This window comes from Paralichthys olivaceus, chromosome 11 (assembly GCF_024713975.1).
Source record: "Paralichthys olivaceus isolate ysfri-2021 chromosome 11, ASM2471397v2, whole genome shotgun sequence".
Classification (NCBI taxonomy): Eukaryota; Metazoa; Chordata; class Actinopteri; order Pleuronectiformes; family Paralichthyidae; genus Paralichthys; species Paralichthys olivaceus.
Genome location: NC_091103.1, coordinates 6,248,081 through 6,257,655, shown reverse-complemented (window position 1 = coordinate 6,257,655; position 9,575 = coordinate 6,248,081). Strand labels below are relative to the sequence as shown.

Here is a 9,575-nt window from a genome sequence, read left to right as displayed (position 1 = left end):
GAATGTATAATATATTAAGCCTAATTTAGCACATCTATCTATAGCCATAATGTAAAACACATGATTTGATTTCCAACTCCTCTGAATGAATATATCATACAGAGCACTGCATTAATATGAGGGTTCATAAATGTTCAAAATTGCCCTCTCAGGCCTACAACTCCTACAACAATGGTGTGCAAATACAGGCTTTTTGTTTACTTCCAATTAAGTGAAATGACTCATCAAAACAACGCACAATGCACACAATGAGCAGCCTGCACTGTGCATAAATCCAACATGTCATTGTTGGCTGCACGGAGTCACTCAAAAGTCACACAGAGAAAAGGCAAGTCAAGCAGACGTTTTGAGGTTAGTTTACAACTCAAAGCCGATGTATCATAGCTCATGTCGCTGCCGTGCAGAAAAAAGCCCTTTATTTCCTCTGCATTATTCATCTGCTGTTACGTATCTGACACTTTGAAAACTCTCTCCAACCTAATGGGAATACAGTATGTACAGTCGCTGTCTGACAGAGAGAGAGAGAGACGAGAGAAGCAGAGATACAAATGTTTTTTTAACTACATTTATAGCATATATTTCTGTGTGTGTGCCTGCGTGTGTGGATGCACACAGAAAGATATGTATATATATATATAACATAACAAGCCATATTAATTCAATAAAGTAAATAAACAGAGCATAGATTACAAGTTCAAGGATGCTTCATGCTTCGTTAGTCTGTGTGTGATATATATATAGAAAGAGAGAGTCTGCGTGCTTGCATGCATTTGTGTGTGTGTGTAAATGTGTGTGTGAATGTGATATATGTATATATATATATATATACATTCATGTACATATGAATCCATTATCCAAAGTTTACAGTTTACATGATGCTTCTTGAGTCTGAATGTGTGTGTGTGCATTAGCATGTTCAAATGTTTTGGAGCAGTAGGGTGCAACTTTTGTTTCTGATGTGAAATCTCGGAGACAGATCCAGCCTCACTTTCTGTTTTTTTTTAAATGGTCGACATCAATTACAGCTTTGCACTCAGGGTCATCCACATGAGAGAGCACTGATCTCCACACAGCAGCATTTGGTGGTGTTTGCATTCATGTCAGTTATGTGCACGAGGCCGAGTCTGTCTTATCTTCTTCAATGCAATGACACATACAGATCTGAGTGAATAGCAGTGATTTTTTTTGGTTCTATCAGCTCTTTCCAGTCAATGCAGCCCCCATCCGATGACACGCTCCGCTCAGCTTATGCTATTTTTGGCTGATGTGCTATTCTGAGTGATACCTCACATCAAGATAATGGTGCTGTATAATTGCACGGCGCATACAGCGATGGGCTGGTGTTTGGTGCGGTGTTCGTCACCATGGAAATTAATTCTGTCGATGGAAATTAGAACAGATGTGTGGAAAAGAGAGATAACAAGATGATGATTACGTGCTCTTGTGCAGACACACACATGCACACACGGTGTACAAATAATTGAATAATGAGCAAAATGTACAAAAGATAAGAGGACACACATCACGTTAATAGTACAGCAGTGGTATGCACAACTAATTATAGAAGACGTGTGTGTGTGTGTGTGTGTGTGTGAGAGAGAGAGAGAGAGACAGAGAGAGAGACAATTAAGATATATTAGTTTAACTTGAGCTTCCGGAAAGAAAACCTTTTTCATCCATGACAACACTATTAATCCCATTATATCATAAATTAGATACTGCATCACTAATACAATAGCAGGTGTATAAAACATTTGCACAAACATGTCCACAAACTCCCAACTTCTTTATATGTATCTGAATTTTAAGCACTGAATATGTGCATCTGCTCACTGTGACCTCCATTCGCCCTCTCAAGGATTGTCCCGCAATTTGAGCATTAAGCAACTGGCCCACTATGACCGCCCACTAACGGCTTTCCTGCCAAGACCGTAGAGATTTACAGACTTCGCTGGCCTTATGGGAGCTGCTCAAAACAAAACAACCCTGACAGTCGCTAACCATCTCGAGAATGCAGCAATGGGTTTTTTTTAGCAAGTGTGTAGAGTGTCTTTGCCACATCTCTGCTGAGACAGAGGGCAGAAGTGGGAGCAGAGACAAAGAACAAGAGACAATCAATGGCTAATGGCTTTCCCACAGGGCCATCACTTACTGCAGCTCACAGTGAAAAGTGTGGATCCACAGGGGAGCAGCTACTAGGAAACCTCAGACTTCATCTACTAACAAGGCTGTGGGAGCAGCTCTGCCTCGCTGAAGAGAAACAAAATTGTCATTTGTCTTTAGTGAACAATGTGGTGATGAGCATCTGACAAAGGCAGACTAAAATTATCTGTCTATAATTGTTGAAGCTTTCCACTCACCACGGTCTAATGCTGGCCGACATGTCTACTCTGAACTCTGTGACAGTCTGTTGAAGCATGAGGAAAGAGAATGGTTGGCTTTATGTAGCAATACATTTCTGTCTATTCATATTAATGGATTTAACTGACAATTGTTTTCATCAATTCATGTATTGATTATTTTTCAATGACTAGTGCATATTTGCCAGATTAGGGGTACCACAAGGTTCTGTGGTTCTGTGCATGACCGAATGTTATTTGCAATCTACATAAACTTGTTTTATTTTATTAAAGGTACAGTGTGTAGAATTTTGTGATATCTGAACTTGCATGTTGCAGCTGAACACCCCTCACCTCACCCTCTCCTTCCAATCATGAAAAAGAAACTGTGGTAACCTTAAATTGTCATAAAACTCAAAAGGTGTTTAGTTTGTCCAGTCTGGACTAATGTTAAAAACATGGCGGCCTCCGTAGAGAGGGTCCCCTCGATGTAAATATAAAGTATTTAAATATAAAGGGCCTTTTCTAGGGTAAAGAAAACTGCAATTTATACAATTTAGATGAAACAACTAGTGAATACATCATGAGGATTATTCTACATTAACTTTCTGCCAATCGTTCCCTTTCACCTAAATCTTACACACTGGACCTTTAAGATGATAAAGACTACATCCGCACTTCTTCATTATCGATCGAAAATGCATCAATTCTGTTACACCTGGCATCCACACTTTTCTGACTTTTAGATTCACAAAAGACAGTAGATTGGAAACACTGCTGGAGATCTTTGGAAAGAGGTTGTGTGTTTTTGTTTACACACAACACCAGCATTGGCCCTTATCACCAAAAGCTCCTGAAGCTTGTTGTCTTTCCAAGTTGACGTCGTCTTTCACGTCATCTACATGCATGGCTCCTTTTTTTCATCCTTAGATATTTGTAATATTTTGTTTTGTCGCTTATTAGAAACGTTATCAACACACCCAGTCGCTCACTCTGATGTTTTACAGACATTTCACATCCATTAAGGCTGAATGAAACATTCATGACTGTAAACACACATGTGGGGATATAAATGCAGAGCGCCAACCCCAGTGTAAACACAATGAATGAAAATCCCATCAATAATACACTAAGGTGAATTTCAAAGAGAGACGCTTTTGATCTGAGAACATGAATTACTGTCATCTCGACCTGACAAAGATCGATTGGTTTCAAGATGCTTCCAACCAGAGCTGTGAGCGGAATATTTAACCGTTTTAACTCAGAGTGATCACAATCATTATGTGATCAGTGTCATTGTAGCTCGGAGATGGAACACACACTGTCCCACACAAGCACATGCACACAAACACACATCGTTGATTTTGTCCAGGGAGGAAAACAATATAAAAATTGTCCGTCCCTGCTGTTTAAGTATTGAAGTTCTGGTCTAGTAAGCAATCCATCAATTCCACCATCTATCTACTAATCAATTCATTCACTCATTCATTCCCTCACCACTTCATTGGTCCACATGTTCATTCAACCAAGCCTTCACTAATGTGATTTGCTCGGGCTCCACGTCCCTTCACTTCCATCTTGCATCTCTAACTAATATGGAGGACCTGATACATAGTAATCAGTTTTCTAGACATTTTATTTTCCACGCGGCCAGTCAGCTTTTACACGTGACACATATATTGATGGTTTTCTATATGTATATGGGACTACTCACTGGAACACAGTTCAAACCACTGAACCCTATATGGTCAGTCCTTCACCAAACCCTTCTGTTCACCTCACCATTGCCTCTCCACCAATCGTCTGCAAACTCAGGAGAAGCAGACGTAATCTCATTTGTTAATTGTTTGTACCAGCAGGTGTCAGTCACACCGCAATCCCTGTGAGTGCGGGAGCTCAGGGACGTCTGTGCATGTGTGTTTGCATGAATCAAAACGAAGAGGAAGAAAATCTAATCGAAGGAGAAATTGCCTCCAGTTTTGGCGAAGTGACCGTTTAGAGATGAATTCCTGTGTGGGGGAGGGTTTCAGTTTAGATTTACCTTTACATTTGTCTCACTGTTCTGCATTTTGACGATGAGGCAGCTAAAGCTTTTTTCCCCATGTATTCTTCCTGCTGCAGTAAAGCCTGATGTCTGATCTGATCCCAGGCTACACACACACACACACACACACAGATTTGATTTGAAGTGCAGGCAAGAAAAATAATCAGCAGGTGGCGAAACATTAAACCGAAAAAGCCCAGCAGGAGTCCTTCTGTGGTTTTTGGCAGTCTTTGAGGCAGGCACTTCTGACACATTGATAGGCAGATATAGACAAACAGAGTTAGTTATTCTATTCGAGAAATCTTTTTTACTCTCTTTCTCTTTCTTTACTCTAAGTAAAAACTTATTTAAGGGAACTGTTTGTTTGTCACAATTTAACCATGGTTCTAAACAGGTCAAGAATCAAAATGGTGAGGCTTTATGAGGCATACATCGTAAACTACGAACCTTAGTTTTTGTGACTCTATTCGTCTTGTCACTAAATTTACTGTATTTTTTCACTGTAGCTTTCTTTTTTCATTATCTTTCCTCCCCTCCAATCTACAGCACCATCAGCAGTCGCTTCAAGTGATAATATTAATGTGTTCTTTGTTGATAAAAGCCAACCTCACTCACAACAGATTCTTTATATGGGAAGTTTGAGATTACGGAGTTCCAACCATGGAAACAGCAGCATCAAACAAAACACAGGTAGCAACTAGCTGTTGAACATAGTGGACCCAGATATATTCCTCAAGACATGGTGGACACCAAAAAGAGAGCTGGAAGAGAATTTTAAAACTTACATTTAGCTTATGGCAACATTGATGACAACAAACGAATGATGAGGTTGCTTATAACTGCTGAAGGGTTCAGAAAACAACTTTTTGCTAACAAGTTTGCTATATCAACTTATTTACACTATGTTTTTAGCCTAAAAATCCACCGGAAGTGGCTACGCTAGCGGATTTCGCTACATGATGGTGTGTCTGAGGGGCCGTCAATGCACATCTTAGGAAGATATCAGCAGACATTTAGGTTTATTACACATTATGTGACTATCATCACAGAGACCTGGCGGAACAACAACATCCCAGACACTGCGATCAAAGTAGCCGGCTGCTCTCAGATCGGACCAAACGAGAGACTCAGGGAAGAGCAGAGGAGGAGGTGTGTGTCTTTACGTGAACAGCTGGTGCACAGCCCTGGAGCTCCTCACAGAAAGGTGCACACCGTTCTTTCTTCCAAGGGAATAATTATGGCACTATACATTCCCCCAAAAGCTACGCTCAGGTAGCGCACGAAAAGCCTCATGACGTCATCAACTGATTATTGTAGCAGGGGACTTCATTTAATGTTAATAAATTAACAATCATACAGCAACAAAAAGACAAATGATGTCATCGCTATGCATCCTACAAACAGCTCTGTGTCTTTTTTTTTTTTTTAAACAAATGCACATGCTGTCTCGACCGAGGTTTTTTACGACAGGACGCAATGGAAAAATACCACTTTTGACCACAGAGGCGCCAAAATCAACAAAAATGAAAAAGTCCTTGTAGTGGCTTTAAATTATGGAACAGATAGAGGACTGTGAGACAGAGACACATGGAGACACAAACAACCCCACACACCTGGAAACCCACACATACACAGGGCGAACATGAAAACTCCATACAGTTATGTTCAAACCCAGAACCTTCCTGCTGTGAGGCCACAGTGCTAACCACTGCTCCACCGCACCTGAATTCATAGCGTCACTTGAATTTTCCCTCTGGCACTGTCTCCACCCTTCTTCCTCCATCCATCACCTTTTTTATTAACCAACCCCCCCCCCCCCCCCCCCCCCCAACCCCACCTTCAAAGCCTGTTTCTCTGCCCTTTCATCTTTACCATGTAAAGACTCAGCTATCACTTCTCAAAGCTCAACACTAAAGAACATTTCAATAATAAGTTTATTTACACAGCAACAACATCAAGTAGTCTGTTTTGCTGTGACTCTGTGTGTGCTTGTTTATGTGTGTGTGCGTGAAAACGCGCGTGTGTGTCGTTCAAAAGGTTCATCTCTGGATCTGCAACTTGACGGACGTGCATGGGGCGCCACCCAGCGGTAGACGGGATAAACAACAACCGTAGGAAAAAACCCGAAAGCGCAGGGTTTGTCCCTCACGAGTCGCTGTTGAACAGAACTGTCATGTCGGCTCACTTGATGGTAAGTCACCCTTCAAATACAGACTCATTACTACACTTGTCTCAGCGATCAGAAAGAGAAGTAAGTTTTAAAATGGATCAGAGCATGTTGTTGGTCAGAGAACAGGCTGTGTGTGACGTGTAAGTGGATAACTTTACATTAGCTGGGTGTTGTTGTTGGTGCTTAGCTTGAGGACTGATACTAAAGTTAGCCGCTGTTAGCTCCACGTGTGAATATATAACGTCATATTAGTGGTTCTAGTCTAACCTTGCAAACCTTCTATCGAGCTGACACAATAATGGCTTCAGTTTGGAGACAGTTCTTATATCGTCCTCTTCCGGAGCACATCTGGAGGACACCTCTCACTGTGTCCGTGTTCAGTCTCTGCACAGATGTTGCCAGCGGTCGGCCCTCCTCCTTGTTGCCAGGCGACCGTGGAGCTCGAGCTCGGCGTCTCCTCCTCCTCTGCCCACGAGGCTGCTCCTCTTCCTCACCCAGAGGTTCTATGATATGGAGATGCTCCTGAGCTGGAGCTCTCGGCTGAGGAGGAGGGGGATCAAGACGAAGAACGCGTAAGAGATAACTATTATAACTAACTACTATAACTACAGTATTAAAATCATGTAATTGTCACAATCATCATTATTGGTATTATTGCTGTTGTGACCATCACTGTCTTCCACAGTTACTACAGCTACGCTCGGAGGTTTCATGGGGCGGACATAGCTGCAGCTTACTATGTCTTAAATCTAAAGGGAGGATTTCGGTAAGTACCATGTCACTTCATCATGTATGTACATGCATACACTCAAGATTCTTTTTTTTTTTCATTTAAATTACTGTTAATTAGAATAAGTTGCGTGAGAAGAAATTATTCTCATAAAAAGTATTAGAAAATAATAGGATAAGGCCGCTACTGCTGTATGACCCTGATGATTATGGGCTTAAACTTGTCTTTTTCTCTATTTACTATATTCATGTAACTTGATTAGGACCAAACATTTAGTCATGTGGGGCTGAAAGTGATGATTGTTATCATTACTCAATCGGCAGATGATTTCCTCAGTTGATCAACTTAAAAAATTTGTATTCATATGAAAAAACTCCAACTGGACATAATGATGACTTAATGGAAAACCAGCTAAACTAAAGGTCTGTGTAGCTGTGAAGTTTCCTTCTTCTAAACTTTTGGGAACTCAAGCTTCAAGAGATTGAAAGCGAGTAAACCATCTACTTGTTGTCTGACTCAACATATCTGCATTTGATGTACACACCCATTACTTCCATTTCTTAAATGTTTTGGCCTGAACCAAACTTCATGTGATTGTGTTGTGTGCTCAGGTATGTTGGGCAGTCAGCCTGGTTTCGTGCTGACCAGAGAGGCAAGTTCAGTTGGGATTTCTTCAACCACAAAAACACACCGCTAGAGGAAGTAGACATGAGCTACTCAATCATCAACTACACAGGACTGGGGAACCTCGGTACTGAGCATTTTTTCCTCTCATAATTGTATTTATTCTGATGTAACCTGATTCATGTGACACCTAAACATGTACTGTGTAAGTGCAGGGTTTTTAATTTGATTTGTCTTCCCTCAGAGGGACAGCGATTTTTGAGGACTCTGTCTTTGAGAGGATGTCCTGAAGTGGACGACTGGTTTCTGGCCAAGCTCCACGTGTTCCAGGACTCTCTGGAGGAACTGGACATCTCTCACTGTCCACGCATCACAGCAGGCGGCCTGGCTGCACTGAGGAATCTCAAGTAATTATCCAGACACTCACAATAAAGCCTAGTTATTACCAACACACTCCTGTTGTGTTAAACATCTCTTTTTGTGGGTTGTTCTGCAGGGGACTGCGGCGTCTGGACATATCATCCCTACCTGGGATCTCGAATCCTGGGTTGATCATCATCCTACTGGAGGAAATGTTACCACAGTGCCAAATCACAGCGACTGGCTACGACCTCAGTCTGACTCAGGAGGAAAAAGGGGAGAAGATGGAGCTAATGCAAGGGCAGAGGTAGAGCATAGACAGGGACAGGACGTGAAGACAAGGAGTTCTCAGAGACTTCTGTGCTTTTCAGAAAATGACTAAGTGAGGTGCAGAGGGAACCCTTGACATAAGAAGACAAGACGTGATAGGTCTGATTTTTGCAGCGTTACAGCGATCACAGCTTAATGTCAGTGTCGGACCAGGCCAGAGAAAGATTGAATTCTTGATGTAATCCTGCAGAGTCAACCAGGTACAGACTCATATTAAATTGGACATTTATAACACAAGATTGGATATAAACATTTTAAAAACAGTAACGCGTGGAACAAGAATAGACAACGTCAAGTTTGTTGAGTTATTGGTCATATGTATTTAAGATATTTGTTATCACAACTCTGTTTTCAGACATGAACTCTGGAGAATGTCTGCACAATGGGCTTTGGACTGTCTCCAGAAGTTGCCTTTCACAAATGAAGAAGGCGGCAGGAGATTCTCTGGTCAGACATGTAACAACACAGAAATCTCTGTGGCGTTCAGGCGAGGGGTAGCGCATCACGCAGCATATAAAATCCACTGGGCAGATCGTGACGTGTTTTTGTCAGGAGAAACTCTGGAGAATGTGAACAGCAACTAACTCGGACATTTGCGTTATTTTTATCCAGAGTTCAGTGCATGTCTGAGCAGCTCAGTCTCTCTGGCCATTCAATTTCAAATCAAGTCGAGTTGCACTATTGTGAACGTCATTTCTCTGTCTCCAGCCAATCAAACTTTGTCTTCATATGTGTTAGTGATCTTATTTGTTGTTGAGATGTAAATATGATTGTAAATGTACAAAATAAAAATTACATTGTTCAGTACTGTGAGTACGTGGCATTGAATTGTAACCTTTGCCTGTGATCCATAATGAATGTTTAGCCGCCCTGCACAGTGCGTCTGTATGTGTTTGGAATCTTCACTATGAGAGCTTGCATGAGCAATCTAAAGCCCATAATCCAGCGTGAGCCTTCATGTGTCTACAGCAGGGCCGC

At 41.5% G+C, this 9,575-nt stretch overlaps 1 protein-coding gene across 3 annotated transcripts; it reads left to right on the top strand.

Annotated features, from left to right (window-relative positions):
• Positions 1–6,428: 6,428 nt before the first annotated feature.
• dmac2 (distal membrane arm assembly component 2) lies at positions 6,429–9,404 on the top strand. 3 transcript variants are annotated; one of them, XR_002203063.2, is made up of 7 exons: positions 6,429–6,574; positions 6,935–7,125; positions 7,239–7,319; positions 7,895–8,034; positions 8,152–8,314; positions 8,404–8,797; positions 8,953–9,404. XR_002203063.2 is itself a non-coding variant. In XM_020095264.2 (6 exons), the coding sequence occupies exons 1-6, from the start codon at positions 6,455–6,457 to the stop codon at positions 8,576–8,578; spliced, it is 870 nt and encodes a 289-aa protein (XP_019950823.2). In that variant the 5' UTR covers positions 6,429–6,454; the 3' UTR covers positions 8,579–9,404. The 3 variants fall into 3 exon arrangements, 2 of the variants coding, with proteins under 2 accessions (XP_019950823.2, XP_069390198.1); XM_020095264.2 differs by having other exon boundaries at positions 8,404–9,404; XM_069534097.1 differs by having other exon boundaries at positions 6,440–6,634; positions 8,404–9,404.
• The last annotated feature ends 171 nt before the right edge of the window (positions 9,405–9,575 follow it).

Bases quoted from the DNA above. Each gene is read 5' to 3' on its own strand.
- dmac2 (XM_069534097.1), top strand. From the start codon at position 6,455: ATGGGGCGCCACCCAGCGGTAGACGGGATAAACAACAACCGTAGGAAA. The intron at 7,126-7,238 runs GTAAGAGATAAC...TGTCTTCCACAG, and splicing joins GGGATCAAGACGAAGAACGC to TTACTACAGCTACGCTCGGA. The intron at 8,035-8,151 runs GTACTGAGCATT...GTCTTCCCTCAG, and splicing joins CACAGGACTGGGGAACCTCG to AGGGACAGCGATTTTTGAGG.